The sequence below is a fragment of the Tachypleus tridentatus genome, chromosome 8 (genome assembly GCF_004210375.1).
Source record: "Tachypleus tridentatus isolate NWPU-2018 chromosome 8, ASM421037v1, whole genome shotgun sequence".
Taxonomy (NCBI): Eukaryota; Metazoa; Arthropoda; class Merostomata; order Xiphosura; family Limulidae; genus Tachypleus; species Tachypleus tridentatus.
In genome coordinates, this window is record NC_134832.1 from 35,010,676 (window position 1) to 35,033,951 (window position 23,276).

The 23,276-nt window shown below is 35.7% G+C and overlaps 1 protein-coding gene across 9 annotated transcripts in view; it reads left to right on the top strand.

The window, feature by feature from the left end:
- The first annotated feature begins 2,355 nt into the window (after positions 1–2,355).
- The window catches only part of LOC143222156 (protein GVQW3-like), a 36,456-nt gene continuing 15,535 nt past the window's right edge, over positions 2,356–23,276 (top strand). For 2 of the 9 annotated variants that reach the window (XM_076448219.1, XM_076448212.1), the window contains exons 1-2: positions 2,371–2,517; positions 22,942–23,068. In XM_076448219.1, the coding sequence (XP_076304334.1) occupies positions 2,466–2,517; positions 22,942–23,068 (179 nt within the window). In that variant the 5' untranslated portion in view covers positions 2,371–2,465. Of the gene's footprint in view, positions 2,518–3,128; positions 3,223–3,616; positions 6,366–20,288; positions 20,411–21,245; positions 21,446–21,937; positions 22,038–22,941; positions 23,069–23,276 lie in introns of those variants that run through there. The other 7 variants (XM_076448215.1, XM_076448214.1, XM_076448217.1 and 4 more) reach the window with 7 other exon arrangements.

Sequence of the window (23,276 nt, forward strand, 5' to 3'; positions counted from 1 at the left end):
ACACGACAATGACCCAAAACATACCAGTAAATCCACCAAGAACTGGCTAAAAACTAAGAAATGGAGAGTCCTGGGATGGCCGAGTTAAAGCCCATATCTTAATCCCATTGAAATGCTGTGGGGTGACTTGAAACGGGCTGTACATGCAAGAAACCCCTCAAACATCTCACAGCTTAAAAAATTCTGCATTGATAAGTGGGGCAAACTTTCTTCAGACCGATGTCAGAGACTGGTAGATGGCTACAAGAATCGTCTCACTGTAGTTATTTAAGCCAAAGGAGGTAACACTAGCTATTTGGGGTAGGGTGTCCTAACGTTTTCCTCAGTTAGAATATGCATTTTTGTAGAATTATATTTACAGAAGATCTTGAAAAGTCTTTTGTTCAGTTTTAATTGTTTAGTTATATTCCTATAATCTCTAGTGTTGTTAAAATTTAGATTAGATATCTATATACCCAAAAATGTTACACAAATACACAGGCTTTCATAGGGTGTCCTAACTTGACTGTATGTAAGAAAGTGGGAAAGTGGAAATACACGGTGCGTCAAGGTGGACAGCGATCTGCCTTCAGACACCTGGACACATTCATAATCACATCTAGTACTGGCCAAAGAGATGAACCAACACCAGATGCCAGGAGACACACATTCTATGCCATCATAAACAGGATGCCCAACGAGCTGAACAGAAGATTCTCCTCTGATGTCTGCAGTGTTCTGATGGGTGCAACTGCAATGAACCCCAAACACTCCACATTTCTGGACAAGCAAGCACTCTTAGGAATGGCATCAGATTGTGGTGTGGCAGAGGATGAAACGCAGTGGAGGTCCACCAGTTGAACCGGCTAATTGTCAGGAAGAAGGACAAGGGGCAGGAAGTATCCACACCATTGGAGCTTGCAACCATGCTGGAGCCATACAAGGATGCTTACATGGATCTCCACAAACTTGTATGCATCGCTCTGACCCTGCCTGTCATTTCAGCTGCCTGTGAGAGAAATTTCTCATGTCTGAAGCTTCTCAAGACATAATTGCGCAACAGCAGTGGTAACAACCACACCAGCAACCTTGCTGTCATATCAGTAAACTCCAGGAGGGCAAAACAACTCGATATTGATACTGTTATAGACACATTTGCTGCCAATCACCAGAACAGGCGCATTGTTTTGAAGTAATATTGACTATAAACACAACATGATGAAAGATAATTAGCCTGATAGTGACCTTACTTTTCCTCAGAGTGTATTAACTTCATATGGGATAATTCGTTTCTGCTATGTAAACTATGTCTTTATGTTATATTTCTTTTGATTTGTAGCTTTACTCTTAATGGTATATTAAATGTTCAATCTAAGCTAATCTTGATTTTCTTTATTATTATGTATTACTTTGGGTGAAATTTAGGTGAACTTCCTCTTTTACATATACGCATATTTTCATAAACAGATTATTTCTAATTTGTAATAATGAATTATTAATCAGAGTATGAGTTTCCAATAAAAACTGCATTGAAAACGCAGTTCAAAATAGCACACCTTTCTGAAATGTATCTTGGTATTTACATTATTATAATTTACCATTTATACTTCACATTGATGGCATTTTGGAAAGCCCCTCCACAGTTTACCTCAGCCCCCCCCCCCAACGAAAATATCCTGGCGCCGCCATTGGAGCGTGAATTGGCGGTTATGAAACTCAACTGATGATTTTATTGACTTGGGTTCGAATCCCTATTGGACCAAACAGTGAATTAGAAATAGAAAAACCTAAACATATTACTATTACATATAAGTGTTATAAGTTTTACCATTAGTCTTATAGTAAAGACCCACTTATGTAGAAAACGTGTAAATCGATGGAAAGAGAAGGAAAATTCAAATAACACGGTAAAATAATATGTAATAGATGAGAAATCTAAAAATGTAGCAAAAATCTTAATTAATGTAGAGATCGCGTAAATCAATATACAGAAAAAGTAAATCCAAAAACACGTGTAAAACAGGAAACTGTAGGATTATCACGAAATAACGTAGTAACAATTTAAATGAACACTAACAGAAAGAAAATACATGTAACAGAATACCGAGGTGGTAAAAATTATTAAGGTTGGTAAGGCTTCTTTACATATCTATTTCATCTTTATCTTTATTTCCTTTTGATGCGTTTTCTTTTTTTTTTCAATCTTGAATCTGATGTAATATGATTTATAAAAACCACACTGTTTCTTCTTGTGCAATTGCGGTCGATAGGAAATTTCACACTTAATTTTCCTTTCATATTAATTTATTTTATCTTCCTTGTATAATGTAAATATTTTGTACCTTTATTACCTCATAGATGTCTTGAACCAGTGCAATGCCATTGGCCATTTCACTTCTGACGCCACATGCTGAAAGTTGTTTAGATAAACGTAAGAGCATACATTTTGAAGAAATGTACACTTAGAAGCTAAAGTTTATAACGACATGAGCTCATCTAGTGGAATAATGTGTTTTGTTTTACTGTGCGTAAACTTCGGTAAGTTATGAAGACGATTGTTTGTTATCTTAATAGGGTACATGATTGTTTTGCTAGTTGCAGTTTAACTGTCGTTGTTCATACACTTTGTTTTATTAACTTTAACAGTTGATGATTAACATAAGCCAACAGATTGATGAAAATAATGGTGTGTGGCTTTTCGTATAGAAAAGTCACATCGGACTCTCTCCTACACAGAGTGAAGTTAAACCGTTGATTTTAATGTTGTAATTCCGAAGATTTATTATCTAGAAAGAAAAATAATGGTGTCTAGGGATAAGAGTACTTTCTAACTTTTTATTTAGGACTCTTTGCATTTTTGCGAATTACAATTTGAGTGTGTTTTAATTTCATATAAAAACGAATTTTACTGTTGAAGAGTTTCTTTTCCTCCGTTAATTAAATCCGTAGGTAAAATGCCATACATAATGTTAAAAATCTGTTAATTATAAACATAAACTCTGATTACCTTTTCTGAAATCAAGAATGTTACTATAATTCAATGTTAATAAAATAATATACTGATCAACCAACTAGATAAAGTAACATGTGTGATTTATAACGTTTATATATTTAAGGTTTATAAAAGTAATAAGAAACTTTTATATAAGATTATTTTAGGGCAACCTTCAGTGGATCAGCAACAAATGTGAAGTGAAGAATTACGACACTAACAAAAACAAATAAAATGTTTTTAATATTGAGGTTAGAAAAGCACAAGTTGCACTTTTTTCTTAATGAAAGCAAATTTTCAGTCCTCGAATAGAACCTGTTTTGTAGTTTGTCAATACAATATAAAGATACTTTACTAAATACTCGTTTGAGAAGTGAAATATATGTTACCAATAACACTCTGTTCTCGCATTAAAGGTTTCTTTAATACATGAATCCTTATTTTAGTATAAAAGAATTACATTTAATACTGAGTTGTTGTTTTCATGTTACAGAAAATAGTCATGATTATTTAACAAAAACTCATTTATTTATGATGTTAGTGAAAATCAAAAACAAGAAGTAATTAAGTTTAAGTGTTATAAAATTATTACATAGGGATCTTTTTTTTTCTGTAGTATTAATGTTTATTGTAAATTGATATTAGTTATGAATATGTGCCAGTACTTTCTCAAGATCAGTGTTGAGAAAGCTCAAATCGATCTAGTTTCAAGTTACCTGAGTTTCTGTCATCTTCCATAAAAGGGATACCTGTAACACTCACGGAAGTATTGACTATCTGGTTCTTCTACTCAAGAGCAATGTTCTTTAATTGTTGAACAAATAAAGAGATCAATGTCTCAGTAATGTGAAAGTAGCGTGATCAGTCATTTGTAGTACAAATTAAACAAAATAAATACGAGGTCTGTTAAAAAAAATACGCGGACTGTTTGAATTGCGCGGCTCCAGTTGGTTCCAGTGGAATCCGCTTGGTGTTGCTAGGTTCGTACAGATCAGCTGATTACGACGCCATTTCCCGATTGCAGATATCTTCATTTGTGTATTAGCTACGCGGTTTTAAGTGAAGTGCGATTTTTTCGTTTGGCCGATTTCAGAATGAATGACCTGAAATTTTGTGTTAAACTTGGAAAATCTGCGACTGAAACTTTTGCTATGCTTAACACGGCTTAAGCTATGTTAGCTATGAAGCGTACGGCATGTTTCAAGTGGCATGAACGTTTTAAGGATTGTCGACAGTCCATTGAAGATGATGAGCGTCCTGGACGTCCTTCCACGTCAACTGACGACCCACACGTCCACAAAATCAACACCCTGGTGCGGGCAAATCGACGTCTGACTGTCAGGGAGCTTGATGAAGGCTGTGGGATATCAGTTGGATCTTGTTACGAGATTTTGACCGAAAAATTGAAGATGCACCGCGTTGCTGCGAAATTTGTGCCTCAGAACTCGTGCGTTTTTGGCCAAACACTCGATCACTGTTCTTCCCCACCCCCCTTACTCACCTGACCTTGCTCCTTGCGATGTTTTCTTGTTCCCCAAACTCAAAAGACCCTTGAAAGGAAGAAGATTTGAGACGATTCCCGAGATTAAGGCAAATGCGACGAAGGAGCTGGAGGACATTACAAAAGAAGCGTACCAGGACTGTTTCAACAAGTGGAAACACCGTTGGGATAAGTGTGTGCGTTGAGGAGGATAGTACCTTGAAGGGGTCCCAGACCTGTAACTTCTAAATAAAGTACATTTTGTTTTATGACGTCAGTCCGCGTGTTTTTTGAACAGCCCTCGTACATGTTTTCTACAAACCTAAATCAATAAGAACAGAACAATCAAGGCGTACAAATTAATCTGAATCTAGGTAAGATAAGTGTACGACACGTTGTATCTTGGAATCCGGCGAAATCCATAACCTGTTGAAGAGATACAGTGTTTTAATACAGATTGTTCATTTTATTTTTCATGTGTTGTTCTGTCTATTCGTTTCACTTAGCGTAATCTCAGTTAATAATTTATTATTGCTTTATAATTTGATATCCTGATTAAATTCCTCATTTAGCAGTCTTATATGGAGAAGCTTTAAAGTAGTGAAATGCATAATCGAAAACGTATTTAGTGTCATAACTAGGATATGAACCTTGGTTATTATGAGATTTACTATTTTGAAGTGCATTCTGCAAATAATTTGAACTACTTTGTTAATAATATTGAAAAACTTCCTTAATTTATAATGGCATTTTAAATAGAAATAAGAAAACTTGACCCAGAGATAGTTAATTGCTGAGGATAGCTGATCATTTGAGAGAGTAGTCATGTTCAGGAGGAATCTTTTACTGGATATTTTACTTTTGTCATTTCTCACGGAAAACTGGCAGCACGTACTGCACCAAGGTCATTAGTCAGTAGAATTTTCGTATTAAGAATTGACTTTGGTGTGAGATGATTCAGTCTGAGGGTTTCCATAAAACTGTGGCGTGGAGTTATTCTGAGATTACATGAGAGGCTGTGTGGAACTCTTAATTCTATGCCAGCCTGAGTAGAAATTCAGTTCTGGTCATAAAGCCATGGTAAACAACGACGAGAGGCACCTTGGATGGATATCATTGGCCATCTGCAGCCTTCTCACCAGTAGCTGAAATGGCAGGTTCCATATGGAACATGGGCAGTGGCGAGCCTCTGAGATAGAAAGTATACTGCCACTATAAATGTGATACAAGGAGGAATACAAGTCTGATAGAGTCCACAAGCTGAACTGCCATGAGTACCATGCTACTCTGTTCCCCAAGTTTAGAAGTTCTCTCCCCTTAGAGATGTAAGAACACTTGTACAAATGCCATCAGTAATCTCCCAATCAGATGATGAACAAGAGGTCAACAGAGAGACTATTCGGTCGCACTCACATGTCCATATATAACGTGCAATTCTTTCAGACTGCCACATCCCAGTGGTTCAGTGGTGAGTCTTCGGGTTTAATGCTAAAAACATGGATAGCAGTTTTGTGTTTAACAATAAACAAACAAAATCTTTATGGCCTACTTTCTTTTTACCTTTTGAAAAATAGTGGTACTAGTTTAAGAAAACTTCATGCCATTTGTTATGTTTGTCAAAATCAATAATAATAAATAATCAGGTTCAAGTGTAAGGGAGAGCCAAATTAATCACCTGATATTCAAAGGGTGGATAGAGGAAGGTCTGAACTGGCTCTTAAAACGTTTTAGCCAAGTATTTCAGCAAGGAGCAAGTTGAGGACTGGAAAGCCATCATTGCCAAGTTGCACTAAAAATTATCACTAAAAAACACAGTGATCCATTGGCCTGACTTCAATACTCTAAATAAAGGTTCCACAGGAATCCTAAATAGATTTTCTACATGATTTTAATGGTAAAACTTATATTTCTTGGCTTCAGAGGGGATACCAAATGGAATATGACACCTCCTCGCTAATAAAAATAATGTCTTTCACGAAAAGACATTAGTACCTTCAAATCTCTCACGTGAACGTAAGCAGCTAGAATGACTTCAACCCGACTTACCATTCTTCTCAGGTTTTAGTGTTGTATCAAGGATTAAACGGACTGTGAATTGATCAACAACTCATTCATACCAAAGTTGCAGTGCAGCCACAGTAGTTTCAACAAGTCGGATCTGTCCATTGACTCAGGACAGCCTGAATTAAAAATGTGTATCAAGAAGTACAATCACTCAGCTATTTGAGGTCTAAATTGGGCTTCGTGTATGCTTTCTGGAATACAAAGACAAAGTAGAGTTTGATAAGCGGTCAAAATATTGGTATATTTTGTGGTTTATCAGGCACTCTAAGCAAAATCACTGTTTGGGTCAATCTACATAAACAGTGTTCTGGTAAATGGAGAAGAACTAGATGATAATTGAAAGTTCAAGTTCCTGGTACGTCGAGAGGATTTCATTTTCAAAACAAAGTTCTGTCATCAGTTATTGTAATGTATATACTGCAGAGTTTATAAGTCAGTTTCACTTGTGCAACAAGTGAAATGCTATTTTTGTGTAATAACATCCAGTGCTGTCTCGAAAAATTTGAGAAACAAGGAACTCCACGTGCACAAGTGGTGTTTCACACTATACTGTAAACAATGTCTAGTGTGTTAGTGTCTAGTGTCTAGTGCCATGAAAATTCATTTATTGAGGAAACCCAGTAATGGCCATGTCTCGCGTGCAAGAATCACTTAACAACGTCTCGACCTGGAGTAACAAGTGGAGAGTAGTTTTAAATCCAACCAAAACACAAGCATTCACCTTCTACAGGAAACTAAAAAGACAAAGAAAAACTCTAGAAAAAGTAAAATTATCACTCGGAAATATGCCCATTAACATGAGCAAACGCATCACATTCCTTGGTATCACTTTCGACACAAAACTAACATGGAAAAAGCATGTTAACAGCATACACTCATCAATTAGAAAACGCATTTCACACTTAATGACTCTAACCAGCAAACACTCAAAATGCTCACCAAAAACCATTATCCACATATACAAGGCTTACATCCGTCCACTAATAGAGTATGGATGTCAAGTCACATATAATATGTCAAATAACACACTCAAGAAAATCGAAGTTCAACAAAACAAAATACTAAGATCTGCATTCAGTCTACCATCATACACTCCAGTAAATTATATACACCAAATCAGCAACTTACCAACGCTAAGAAACAGACAAAAAAAATATCACACAAATACTATTTAAAAGCATAACACAGAAACAAACTAACGGCATTACTCTATAAAGCAACTAGTGCACCAACCAAATTTATTTCACCATACGAGGGCTGTTCAAAAAATACGCGAACTGACGTCATAAAACAAAATGTACTTTATTTAGTAGCTACAGGCCTGGGACCCCTTCAAAGTACTCTCCTCCCCAACGCACACACTTATCCCAACGGTGTTTCCACTTGTTGAAACAGTCCTGGTACGCTTCTTTTGTAATGTCCTCCAGCTCCTTCGTCGCATTTGCCTTAATCTCGGGAATCGTCTCAAATCTTCTTCCTTTCAAGGGTTTTTTGAGTTTGGGAAACAAGAAAACATCGCAAGGAGCAAGGTCAGGTGAGTAAGGGGGGTGGGGAAGAACAGTGATCGAGTGTTTGGCCAAAACCGCACGAGTTCTGAGGCACAAATTTCGCAGCAACGCGGTGCATCTTCAATTTTTCGGTCAAAATCTCGTAACAAGATCCAACTGATATCCCACAGTCTTCAGCAAGCTCCATGACAGTCAGACGTCGATTTGCCCGCACCAGGGTGTTGATTTTGTGGACGTGTGGGTCGTCAGTTGACGTGGAAGGACGTCCAGGACGCTCATCATCTTCAATGGACTGTCGACCATCCTTAAAACGTTCATGCCACTTGAAACATGCCGTACGCTTCATAGCAACATCGCCGTAAGCCGTGTTAAGCATAGCAAAAGTTTCACTTGCAGATTTTCCAAGTTTAACACACAATTTCGCAGCAAGTCGTTGCTCCTTCAGGTCATTCATTCTGAAATCCGCCAAACAAAAAAATCGCACTTCACTTAAAACCGCGTAGCTAATACACAAATGAAGATATCTGCAATCGGGAAATGGCGTCGTAATCAGCTGATCCGTGCAAATCTAGCGACACCAAGCGGATTCCCCTGGAACCAACTGGAGTCGCGCAATTCAAATAGTCCGCGTATTTATTGAACAGACCTCGTACAACATATTTCAGGAATCGCAAAAAAACACAACAAAGTACTTAAAGGGCAAAACTTGCGTAAATATTATGTATTTTCTTTTTAAGGTCTCGAGCACAGGACAGGTAAATCTTTCGGCGCCTGTCCTGTGAAAGTGGGTTTTTCTCGGGGCGCTCCCGTTTCCCCCCACAGCAAAAACTTGGGCATTGGATCTTTAGATCCCAGCCTAGGCAACTTTATCGCCATGCCCTGAATCGGGTCGTTTATGTTTATGTTCACATTTACTATGCTATCTGCCTTTCGGGACGAGTTCTGGCTGTTTTCTCCGGTGCTACCTTTGCCTCGTTCATGAATAATATTAATTATGACCATCTTCACTCCTTCACCCAAAAGAGTAAAAAAAAAACCAGCTAAATTCAATAACCTTCCACGAAAGGGGACGAAGAGGAACCACAACGTTCCTGAACACCCCAGTTGGAGAGATAATTCTTCTGATTTTTCTCTCTCTAAACTAAACCCCTGCCATGTTAGTTTGCGTTTGCATTTACTGAGCTTAGCATGAAATAAGTTGTTTCCTATCCAGAAAGCAAGAAGTATAAGCTAGAGCAGTTGACTGTCTCGAAGGGTATGAAGTCTCACTGCTGCAATAGAATGTAGACAGTTATATGTCCAACTATGTCAAGGTAGATGAATCACAGATAACTGATGATGGTATTAATGCTAAGAAGAATGCTTATAATTTTCACAATGACCAGAACCAAATTCTAATATTCCAACACATTTGATGTCACTAAATGATGATTGTACAGACAATTTAAACTCAACACAGCAGAAACAACTTAGTGACTTGTTGGCAAAGAATATAAAGGTGCTTACAGGACCAGATAACTGATTGGGTCGAACAAAATTCACTTAATATCATATAGATGCAGGTGACATATGTCTGACTAAATAACTACGTTGATGCCTTTTCTGGAAAACTAAGGATGTAGTCAGTTCCAAAATACAGTCGATGTTGGGCCCGGCATGGCCAAGCGTGTTAAGGCGTGCAACTCGTAATCTGAGGGTTGCGGGTTCACATCTCCGTCGCGCCAAACATGCTCGCCCTTTCAGCCGTGGGGGCGTTATATGTGACGGTCAATCCCACTATTCGTTGGCAAAAGAGTAGCCCAAGAGTTGGCGGTGGGTGGTGATGACTAGCTGCCTTCCCTCTAGTCTTACACTGCTAAATTAGGGACGGCTAACACAGATAGCACTCGAGTAGCTTTGTGCGAAATTCAAAAACAAACAAACAAGCAGTCGATGTTAAAGGATGGGATTATATAGTAACTAGAAAATGATTAATTATCTCTGATAGTTTTGTGAAAAAGAGAAAAGATATGTCCAAATTATTATTTGATTTTAGGCAAGTAATCACTGTACTCATATTGATGCTGTTTCACTGACATGAACGGACAAATGTTTTAATGTATTGGAATGCTTTAAACTGTAAAGTTGAATTAGATTTAAGAAGCAGACCCAAGGTTGCTTTTCGCATTGTAAATGTTTTGGCCTGAAAAGTAACCTGCTATATTCGAGGAATTAATGTAGCTTACTTATGAATGTCTGAATGGGAGACATGCTGGATCTATATGGACAATATTTTAGTGTTTGGTTCCATGCACGAGTCTGTAATTGAGAGTCTAAAATTGTACTTCATTTCCACGTTTAAGTCTCAAGTATGCCTTGAGATTTAGACGTGGAAATTGCATACTAATATATATAAAAGTGAAATATCGTGTTCATATCTTAAGGAGAGATTGGCCACAATCTGTAACCAAATGAGAAGTCCAACATTTCAAGACACATTTATTTAAGGTTGCCTCATCTTTTTTATTCCTTATAAAATAATGAAATAGATTTCCAATGAAGTGAAAAATATAAATGAATATTCATGTCCCTCTAATATGTTTTAGTCAAAGTCCTGGTGTTGTCATATCAACAACAATAGATTGTGAAATTCTGCTGGAAATCATTGCTACCAATTATGGAGTCAGAGAAATGTTGTTGCAGTATGTTAATAACTCCAAATTGTATATATTGTATGGGAAAGAAAAAACTGCTACCAGTTGTTGTCGACCATTATCAATGGTATAGTTCATGAACTTTGGAACTTCCGAAATGATTATGGCTTCTGAAGAATAGTTCTTTGAATGTATGAGTTACTTAATTTTGGCCCAAAATAAATTTTCTCCAAGCCCGTTCCCTTGGCTGTGGTTTCGCTAGATAGTAAATAGGAACAGTGGGAATCTCGTTAATCCATTCATGCGCGTCACTAATTAGATGACGAGGCATTTGGCTATCGATATTGTACGATTACCCAATTTTACGTCAGGGTCGACGATATCGACAGATGCCGATAGTGAAGACGCATAAAGATCAATTCATTTGCACATTATACCTACATTGGTCTAACGACAAGAGGCTGTTTAAATTTCGTCATGTGTTGTGGGCGGTAATTGCCTTACAGGGAGAGGTGTTTTTCATTGTTCGCCTTCCACAATACATCTAGGGTGTAAAGCATCGCACGTCGCACAAGAACTCTTCAAAATATTTAGATCTTATATCCAGGTCCGCCAGTACTTCCGTGTTTCTCGGATACCAGGCACTGCGGGCACCAATTGGTAAACCGTGGAAAACAATAGAAGTTGCACCAGTTAGATCTTTAATTTGTGGTGCGAGCTCTTCATAGCGGGCGACCTTGGACTTATATGCTTCCTCTAGGGAGCTATACATGAGTTCGTATCGGACCGTCACATCAACAACCACCGCTTTTTCCTCACGATGGAAGATCAGATCCGGTCTCCGACGTTCACCATTGCCTGTCTCAATGGTGGGTTCTACGAGTACTTTCCATCCTTTACTTACACATTCTTTTACTAGATGGTCACAGATCTTGTTGTTACGCCGTGTCCTCATAGATTTTAATTTAGGACATTGACCACTTAGATGATATATGGTCTCTCTCGGGGCGGAGCAGCCCCGACATTTCGCAACTTCCTTGTTAGTACTCAAATTCCCTCGACTGAGGGCTTCCCGTGTGGGATATACATTTGCCCTCAAAGCAAGACACTTCACCCAGTGGTGGTCCTTCATACCCACTTGTTAAGAGAGTCATAGTTACTCCCGCCGTTTACCCGCGCTTGGTTGAATTTCTTCACTTTGACATTCAGAGCACTGGACAGAAACCAGATATAAAGATATAGATATAAAGACTTGTTTGTCAGTACACACCAATAAATCATGTTACTTATTATAATTTATCTCGGATGAGTTTCTTTATTACGATTTCAAATTTTTAATTTAGAAGTTAGCTGAATGTCGCTATGTGTCAAATTTATGATATTTGTTGTTTGTTTGGAATTAAGCACAAAGCTAAACATGGTGTTAATATTCAGTTTCTTGTGGTGTCAGTCCGCAGACATACCGCTGTGCCACTTGGGAGCAAATTTATGATGTTTGCCAACAAATTTGACAGACACAATTTTCTATCTTAACACAAATATATTTTAATGTACAAACAACAATACAACTTATAATAACAGTAATTACAAATAATTACACCCTTGTGCAAATTAATTGAAACAAGACGGAAAATTACGATATTTTCAATTTTTTACGTTTTATTTCTGAGAATCCAAAAATTACTCGCAAATTAATACATGATATGACCGTCTTTATTTTTCAGCAGATCATTAAACCGCTTTGGCACGAGTTGACTGCAATCTTTACTAATTTTTGGATCGCGGTACCACACCTCAATTATGGCCTCAATTAGCTTATCTTTTGTCGTACAGTCTTTTCCTTGAAGTCTTTCTTTACAAATCGCCCAAAGATTTTCAATAGGATTTAAGTCCAGAGAGTTTCCAGGCCAGTCCAGCACCCTTATTCGCGTTGTAGTGATAAAATTCTTCACATGTTTCAGTGTTTCAACGGAGCCAGATCTTGCTGGAAAATGCCAGATCCATCTGGAAATCTCTTTTTTAATTCTGGAACGACTCTTCTCTGCAAAACTTCGATGTACTGTGGTCCCTGCATCATATCTTCTACGATATGTAAGCCTCCGACGCCATAGTAGCTGAAAAAGCCCCAAAACATCTTCTTCAAGAGATGTTTTTCGAACTGATTGATGTGAGATTCTCGAAGTTTCTCACCTAAAGATCTGTAAACATGCAGACTTCTTTGACCCTGTACGAAGAAATGAGTCTCGTCACTGAATAACACCTTTCTCCATTGTTCTTGCGTCCAGTTCCAGTATTTCAGACCCCATTAATACCGTTTTTACTTCACTGAGTTGATAAGAAGTTGTTTTCTGATTCCTTGCCCTTCTAACGCAATTTCGAATGACGTAATATTCCTCAAAATTTCGTCATATATCCCAAAAATAGATCGACCGTACTGCAAAACACAGCTAATGACGCCGTCTGTGTGAAAAAATAACTATTAAAGGAAATCAGCGAAACTAGCGAGCCTAACCGGCCGCCATGATGAAAATATTGTAAAATGACCATTTGTTTCAATTAATTTTCACAAGGGTGTATTTATATGCAAAAGTTTTACAAACACTACTGAGTCTTCTATCTAGTCTATAACTGAAATTTTATCGACGATTCACAACGAACGAATTAATTTTATGTTGATAAACAGGTACACTTACATAATGGGAATGCTAGTTATCTCTTCACTCGTGAGGTTTTCTTATGAAGTTGCATAGTGTCTTTGTAGAAATACTAACGTTCGAAGTTAATTCATTAAAACTAAACGGTTAGTAACATTTGAAATCTATAAAAGTTTCTGGTCCAGTTCTGTAGTTTTCCTATTAATAAGCGTTTATCACGGTTATACCTTCCAAGGTTTATAGTACACTGACTGTAAAAACCAACAATATAGAACTGTTTCTGCATCGGTTTATAAGCTTTAAATCAAGGCTCTCGGAAGTTCATTTGGCAATACTACTGGCAATTTCTAGTATGTTTACATACACACATAGTACATTGTTGATTCTTACAGTCGAGAATCTTTAAATTTATAGAACAGGAGTAGCTTTCGCAATACACATTTAACAATACAAGTTATCTGCTCTCTCTCTCTCTATATATATATATATATATATATACTGAACTAAGACAATCATATATATTAAAATAAATATATAATAATAAACTCCATGGAACCACAACAATTAATAGTATCAAGTGACACTTGATAGTAATGCACACTAGATTTAGGATCCCAACCATATTATTCGGAATAGACCTTTGCTTTATAGAACTAGCCGCATCGTCCAAAACATGTAGTTATAGTTTTTCCATTATAAAACAGTGTTAACAGCTTCTTTTATGGTAGTGTCATGGAATTTATATTAACTTTTTCTTGTCTTCACCTCCATGCAATTGCTTATATTAATATCACGTGACGCTAGATGCTTCTTCCCTTCAGGGATCTCCACGCATGGCAAACACTTTTGTAGACGTTCATATCTCACGAGGAGGTAAATTGTATAGTCAAGAACCTTCTCTGTCCCCAAGCAACCACGCCGAGAAGTATTGCTTTAAAGTGTGGTATGTGAAATAAGAGTCCAGTAGAGCACATACACGAAAATATATAATAGTTTGAGATACATAAGGTAGAAAATGACTAAACCATCACTCCTGTTAATAACATAGAGTTTGTCCTTAAGTAGGTTATTTGGGCCGCACGACATACTACCGTGTCTCGATACAGCTATTAAATTTAAGAGACTTTTGTTTTAGATTACATACTCACAATTGACTTACAGACTCTGGAAGTGTGAGCCCGTAGATATACCGCAGTACCGCTCGCTAAGGACGGGGGGGACTCCAGGGCTTAAAACGTACCTTTATAAATGAGAACGTGGGCCGCCCCTTTCCACTATTATGAGCCGTAGCACAAGATACATTTCTTCCATGTCAAGGTACCCATGCTAAAAGACATTCGTTCTGTTGTCAGTTGAGTTTCTTTTTCAGTATTGAAAAGGTATAACTGAATTTGTCCAATGTTTCTCCATGTAAACTCAATATTTCGGATCATAGGGGGATACATATCAGTTTCACTAAGAAGTATTATTAAATGTTATTCAGAAGCATGTGACTAGACGGTCAAACGGGCACATCTCTGCTTTATATATACAAATTGTGAGCGTATCTGTGTATTAAGGACATACAGTTTCATTCAAAATCTTTTTTTTTTATAATGCACTTTAATATTATTGAACAATAAACAAAAATGAAAGAAAATAATACTGATTAGCTAACACAATTCAACTGACTTTGTCTGGTCAATGATAGTATGATATTAAGGGTAATAATATGAATATAGTGGATCTTGTTTCATTTTTGTACATCACTTGCAAATGACCTTCTTCCAGGCCGTACAAACTAGGCTTCCCTAGCTTTCGAAGAATCTTACTGTTGAAGCCCAAGTAGCCAGGTATCACAAATTTGAATGCATAGTTGTTTTAGCACAGATCTAACTAAACGCAAACCGTACCCTTAAATATGCGTGTCTCTGGCACCTTTAATGAATTTTTTTAAAAATTGTGTATAATAATATGTAAATTATATTTTGGAGAAATACTACACAGTTTTGTTACCTTTTCTTAAGAAAACGTATATGATATTTGTAACAAAATCGCGATCATAAAAATGTTGGTCTTTCAGTAAAATTTATATTTATATAGAATATTCCAACATTTAATGAGTGTAAATTTTTTTTTTTAGCTCAAAACATGTTATTTTGCTTCAGTGAACGCTTTCGTCAGATTGAAAAAGTAGTAGAGACAGTCAGCAACTAATCCATATTCTAGTCTTCTAGGGAAGACTTAAAACTGTTAACGCCAGACTTACTCTCAAGAATTTTGACTTAAAACTGAACATTTATACAGCTTCATTACACAGTTATGCGCGAATATAACATTTTATTTAAAACCTCTGACAATTATTACGCATCGTCACAATTCTATAATCTTATTTTGCCATAAAATAATGAAATTATAATCTAAATAGATATTTATTAAATCTATTAACGATTAAATTAAAACATATTTGCATTCATAAATTGATTTCTTTGGCACCTGCTCTTTGAAACAATATTTTACCTTCTCGATATGAACTTTATTTTCAAAAGTAAGCATTCTTAAACATTTTTCTGTCTTTTTATAAACATTCGTAGGCGTATTTTTTACATGGGACAGGAATAGAAACGCCCACTATCATTTTTATTCCATTAGTTAGTGGGCGATTGTTTCCTTCAAGTTGCAAATGTATTACATCATTCGATGTGGTTCTTGTTGAGCACGTAACAACTATCCTCCATTCCCTCGCTTTTGAAAATAAAGTTCAAACCGAAAATGTAATAAAATACTCTTTTAGGAAGATAACCTAGAGCTTACATATATGAAAAATGCTTTAAAGTAATATTTAGCAATTTTACTCAACAATAACAAATACAACTACAAATTCCAATTGTTTTCTGTGTATTTAAAATCATAAGTCACACAAATAATAAGAATGTTTCATATCGTAACCAGTATACACTTTTTATAGATACTCAACAAGTTACTAACAGCGTAATATTTAGAATTTACCAGAGAACTGCAGTCTCCTTTTATTTCGGCTGGAAATTTCAACCAGAATACATAGAAATATTCTACATAAAAATTGATATCAGCAAAATATTAAGAAGGGAATGATATTCTAGCTCCCAATTTAATTATTGGAACGTATTCACCCCAACGCAGTTAGGAAGTCTGCGCCAGGCGTAACAATTACTTTGTGATCAATTATAGGTTCAAAGCTAGCTGTCAGTCTTTGAGCGATTAGTGACAACTTGGTTCAGTTATTTTTTGACCCGTGGGAGACATGTGGAAGGAAAAAATGGTAAGATTTTGCAGCTTAGAGACTTTGAGCTGTCCTGTCTACCAACACAAGAAACGTCAATCTGCATAATCTGAGAAACAGAACTTCTAATAATATTAACTACACGTAACTTCGGGAATAACAATCGTTTTATAGGCTATTTTTGTTTGGCGGTATTACGCACTAACAGCCCAAAAGAACAGTGCACGTTTTTGCTGTAGTAAAACAGGTACCATGAAATATAGAATCACAGTCCCGGGCACACTAATAATCGAAACACACTCAGTTAATATAAATAAGTTGAAGAACCTCTGATTACAAAACCTTATGTAGCCTGAGCAATATCTAGATGTAAGACATAACTAAATTTGAAATCTATTTTAACGTGAATTAGACACAAAATGAAAAGTTAGCTAACACTGGGTAAAAATATAACGAAAACTTTATAGATTTTGAAAGTCAGATATTGCTTTCATACTTCTTGTGCTTGAGTAAATTTTGCAAAGGTATTTTTAAAGTCATTAAAGTATAGTTTTAATTATGTATGATTAAATTAAACAAAGAACAGTAGCCTTTAATTCATTAAATTACTCGTATAATTAGCCCAAGATTAGCACTCTTCCAAAAAATCAAATATTGCAATGTCATATGAAGTTGGTTATATTTTGAGTAACCTCTTTTTGCTACAATTCTTTCTAAACAGTGAAAAAATTTGATTTATAAGCTGAAAACTAAAATAATAAAGATACTTTTTAAGTTAAAATACATCATTATGATATCTTTTTAATTGATTTCGTCTTATAATAACAATAGTTTTAACCATGTTTTCCTTTCGTAAATATTACATAATAGTTATAATAAGTTTCCTTTGCGAAAAGCGTACAAATTTCTTTTTATTTTGTGGTTTGTATGACACACATATAAAGTTTCTTATGTTTACTTGTAATGATATTGGTATGAAGTATCATTGATTGATTGTTGAAGAAGACAAGAAGACGAAATGCTAGCATTTACACCAATGTTTCTCAAAGTGAACTGTTTAGCAATTAGATGTATACTAATTCTTAAATTTGGATATTTAGAGAAACAATGGTTATAATATTTTCAGCTTTTATAAGCGTTTAAGGTTTTGTTTTAATATACAGTAATTCATGAAGATAGTAATAACAACTTACTTTTAGACAAAACATAAGACACCAATGTTTAAATGTTTTGTAAGTTAGTACATATAATTCAATATCGTAAACCTAATTTTTACACAGTCTCTAGATATGTACAGGCAAACCCCTCTTAACGCGATTAAATCGATCAATTTTTACTCGTGTAAGACGAATTCGCGTTAAGTGATTAATAGAATCAATGGCAACAATTACAATGAATCCCCGTACTTTCAGATCGTCCATCAAGATTCATAAAATGTGTTTTAAAAACAGCTTTTAGCAGTATATAATGTCCAAAACTGTTAAATTTAATAAAACTAATTATGATATTTTTCATTTATTTCATAATTACATCATAACTAAACTATTTCTTAGAAAATTAGTTGTCCAAAGTTGACGCACAGATTTTGATTTTTTTCCTCATTATAGAATTTTTATCGAGTTAGCGATCGCTTTTTTCAAATTTCTGTGGACTTTCATGCTTTTTTTCATGTTAAGGTCGACATTTAGTTAAAAATTCCTTGGCGGTTTCAACGAATTTAAATCCTTCTTCAATTTTTTTTTAATGATTTATTTAGCTGTATTTTCATCTGTTTCATCCTCTTTGTCTTCAGCTTCTTTAAATGCACATTGCTCATCGAGTTGAAAATCAATTTTGTTTAATTCTTCTACATGCGAATTAAGCAATTCTCGCACATTTTCTGTATCCACGTCAATTATTTTGTTCGTGGGACTGAAGCCAAAAAAGTAATTTGCACAATGGGGGAAAAAGACATTTTCAAACTGGTCGCATATTACTGGAAGTAACTTCTTGCCACAAAAGTTTAATGTTTTCAATGGCCTGATTTATATTGTATTTCTTCCAAAATTCTGTACACGAAATTCCATTTTCTCCTCGTGTTGCTAAAAGTGCTTGTGCAAAAGTCCTTCGTATGTAATATGCTTTGAATGACGCAAGATTTCCTTGGTCCATTGGTTGCAATAATGATGCTGTATTTGGTGGTAGAAACACAACATTTAAATTTTCATTTAAATCTCTCAGTGAAGTAGGATGTTTTGGAGCATTATCTAACAACAAGAGCACTTTAAAATTAAGGTTATTATTCTTGCATTATTTTTCAACTGTTGGGCAAAAATACGAAACGAACCACTCTTGAAAAGTTCTTTGGTTATCTATGCTTTTTATTAGCACGCCAAACAAAGCACGGGGATCCAGAGTACGGTACATTGGCATAGACTTAATTTTTAAATCCCCTTCTACATTGCCTCCTAATAAAAGGGCAAGTCGGTCTTTCGAAGCCTTGTATCCTGGTTAAGATGTTTCATCTGCAGCTAAAAAAGATTTTTGTTGGCATTTTTTTCAGAATAGGCCCGTTTCATCAACATTAAATATTCGCCTCTCATGGTAATTGCCTTCTTCAACAATTTTTTAGAAAGTTGATAGAAATTTTGCAGCAGCATTTTTATCAGCGCTAGCAACTCCCCCTGTAATTCTTAAGTTGTGTAATCCTTTTCGATGTTTAAAGTGGTCAAACCAACCTAAACTTGCAGCAAACGTTTCCGTATCCCCTTGAAATCTACTTTCTTTAAGCATCGAAAAGATGTTGCAAGCTTTGGTTTGAATGTTTTTTATATAAAGTGGTATTCACTTTTGGTTACAATCTTCAATCCAAAGATGAAGTAGTTGTTCCATTTCAATCTTTAATGGACTTCTGTTTCGAATAATTTGCATGCTTAGAGAAACTGATGCAACTTTACCTTGTTCTTTATATTCGTGCTTCTTACGTTGGTTCATTCTAGCCCAGATCGTGTCCGATTTCCACATTGTTGGCTTTTCTTGTTTGCTTGTTTTTGAATTTCGCGCAAAGCTACACAAGAGCTATCTGCGCTAGCCGTTCCTGATATCGCAGTGTAAGACTAGAGGGAAGGCAGCTAGTCATCACCACCCACCGCCAACTCTTGGGCTACTCTTTTACTAACGAATAGTGGGATTGACCCTCACATTATAACGTCCCCACGGCTGAAAGGGCGAGTATGTTTGGCGCGACCGGGATACGAACCTGCGACCCTCAGATTACGATTCGCACGCCTTAACACGCTTGGCCATGCCGGGCCCTGAATTTCGTGTTGATTAAAACAACGTATAGCAGTGCTTGTCCGTCCATACAAATGTATGATATTGCGCCTGTTTTTTATATTTTCTTTATTGATATCTACAAGAACAAATAAATATCTTTTACAGAACAATTGGTTTTCTTTTTAAAACAGTATGAATAAGAATAAAATGTTTTTAGTTTTTTTAAGATATAATAACTGGTGAAGTCTAAAAGGCTCTCAAACATGAAGTCTTAAGATTCCTCTTGTTCTTGAACTGTAATGTATGACGTTTATATATAGTCTGTATTGTATAAAACGTAACGTTTGGAAAGTGACATTTATATTTTGTGTTTTCGATTCGTCAAATTTATTAAATAAATTTAAGGACGTAGTTCCGAAAGGAAGGAAACTAGCATTTTGCTTTCGAAAACAATATCATTTATTGTCTTATTTATTTTTCAGCTATTCCCCAATCAAAGCACTTTCAATAAAACAACCTCTTCAGCACGTCTGGGTGTATTACCATCACATTTCACCACATGACCTTTAACTGGCTTAAAGGCAAGGTCAACTTTATACAACGCGTATGTTTCTGATACTATTTCAAAATAAATTATTAATCTTACTTTTCTCCAAATTACTAATGCCAGGCTTTGAGCGATTAGCGACAACATGGTTCAGTTATTTTCCTAACCCGAAGGAGACATGTGGAAGGAAGGAAAGAAAGTGGTAAGATTTTGCAGCTTAGAGACTTTTAATTGTCCTGTCTTGCAACAGAAGAAACGTCAATCTGCATAATCTGAGAAACAAAACTTTTGATAATATTAATTACACGTGACTCTGGAAATAACAACCGTTTTTTTGACAATTCATGTTTGAGTATTACGGTTATCATTGTAAATGGCACTTTCGTAAGATTGTCATCGTTAAAGCACACAACTCTTACCTACCTACTTTCCATAATCCAAGGATTCTTGGGGAGAGAGGGGAGTGAAGAATGAAATCTATCTAACTGGAATGCTAAAGACTAAGTTTTTACAATATACTCCGTTGTGTCTTCCTGCAATGTTATTTTGGATATTTGATATCCTATGGCTTGTCATTAGATGGCGATCGTCACTGATAGCTGTTACGTGATCCTTTGTTGTTTGTAGCTGGCATACTATGAATTTTAATAACTTTAATTAAAATTTGTTCTGTTGTTGATAGAAAGCGCTCCAAGAGATATTTGACCTATCCCTCAGTAAGTAGTTGCATACGTGTACTCTATATCTAAGGGAGATCAGATTGATCTCTTCAGTGCCATGCCACTAGAGAGATGTACAATATTTAGACTTCATACCAAGTGTTGTAGGTATTCTCTGCATCTACATGCTGACGTAAAAAAACAAATAATTCACTTGAAATGTATTTTGTTAGGTTTCTTTGAGAGAGGTGGGAGGAGTGAAGAATTAAATCTATCTAGCTGCAATGTTAAAGACTAAGTTTTCAAGGTTAAACATCTGAATGTTACACGCTTCATTTGAGAGAAATATTTATCTGATCGCCAGTGCAGCATTGAATTACAAATGAAAAATTTATCCTACAGATGAAAATATTATTATTCAATTATAACACATGTAAGTTGATATAAATTTGAATCCAGTGATTAACATTGTACTAATAACAACAGTATATATAAAAATATCCAATGGGCCCTGATTACAACAAAAAATAACAAAATGCTCTTGACCTTACAAAATCAAGCAGATCCTATTAATTTTTTCTTCAGCGATAAAACATGCTTCAACTGTTTATTAGATCATTACATGAAAAAGTAAAAGTAATATCAACATGCAAGTAGTACAGAGGTTAAGTACTTTATAGTAAAACGATTTTAGAAACTCGTCACGTCTGGTCATTCTCTATCTGACGAGCAGGCGTTTTGATAATGGCACAGTTTCATTGTAAAAGGTTCTTTCATAAGATTGTCATCGTTAAAGCACACAGCTCTTACCTACCGAGTTTCCATAATCCATCTAACAGGTAAATTTCGTCATAGTATGCATTATCGTGAAATACTGAATATTATTTCATTCTCTAACTGATTGAAACATTTTTGATTATGTAAGGTCGTGATGCCTGGGGCACGAGAACTGCTTTTCCATATAGCTTTGTTTTCATAGATTTTTACACGTTACAAGACGCCGGAGTTTGTTTACTACCGATGAGGTACGTCTTGTTACAGCAAGTTCCAAGATCATTCATGTTCCTTTATTTTTCCAGTGTCAAGAAGTACAAGTATATCGCGATCTTGAAAATTCTATATTCTCGGGCCTGGCATGGCCAAGCGCGTAAGGCGTGCGACTCGTAATCTGAGGGTCGCGGGTTCGAGCCCGCGTTGCGCTAAAACATGCTCGCCCTCCCAGCCGTGGGGGTGTATAATGTGACGGTCAATCCCACTATTCGTTGGCAAAAGAGTAGCCCAAGAGTTGGCGGTGGGTGGTGATGACTAGCTGCCTTCCCTCTAGTCTTACACTGCTAAATTAGGGACGGCTAGCACAGATAGCCCTCGAGTAGCTTTGTGCGAAATTCCAAAAAACAAAACAAACAAACAAACTATATTCTCGATCTGAAACGTTACCTTATGGATAACGTGTATGCAAATTTTGAGTCGAAAAGAACTTTTACTTATCCTCCCAGACTTTATTACTTTTCGTGGGGCATTACATTACCTATATTACCCCAAAGTATGTTAAAATATAGTTCTGAAACGATTTTATATCGGCTATTGTTATCATGTAGCTTGCTTATTCACATGCTCAAAATCGTTTTCATAATAACATATTCTACCTCGTGTATACTTCTCTTTTGAATGTTTTAGATATGCTTCATTGGTCAACTAATTCAATCATGTAACGTATGAAGAAATAATACCACTTATTAGATCATCAAAATATCAAAAAGTTATTTAAAATTAAAACTACAGTATTTTCATATTAAAATTGTTCAAATGTGTAAATAACTATTTTAATCTTTTGAGGCAAAACGTTACAAAACTCAAAAATCTTAAAAAGTAGTACTGTTTACATTGTTTTAATATGTCAGTTTTTAATGCATTATATTAATTTTTCAGTGTCATCAACACAAGAGTGTAATATGAACCAGGCAATCAATAGGACCACAGAATGCACACGTACTTTTTCTAAACGGATTGGTTCAAGTACTCAGTCTTTAACTAAAAATCCAGAAAAACTATGTTGGTATGTATAAGATGGCTGCTACAGTGTGGTACTTTAAACAGTGTAATAAATGGAATAGATGAAAAGAAGAAAATGTCTTGATATCAGAATCTATAAAACTCATAGAGAGATGCACTTTTAATTTCAGCTGCAAGCTGTTTCTAATCAAATATTTCTCTAATGTTATTTTCTTTTCTTCTTCTTTATACATTAATTTTAGTTTGGTTTG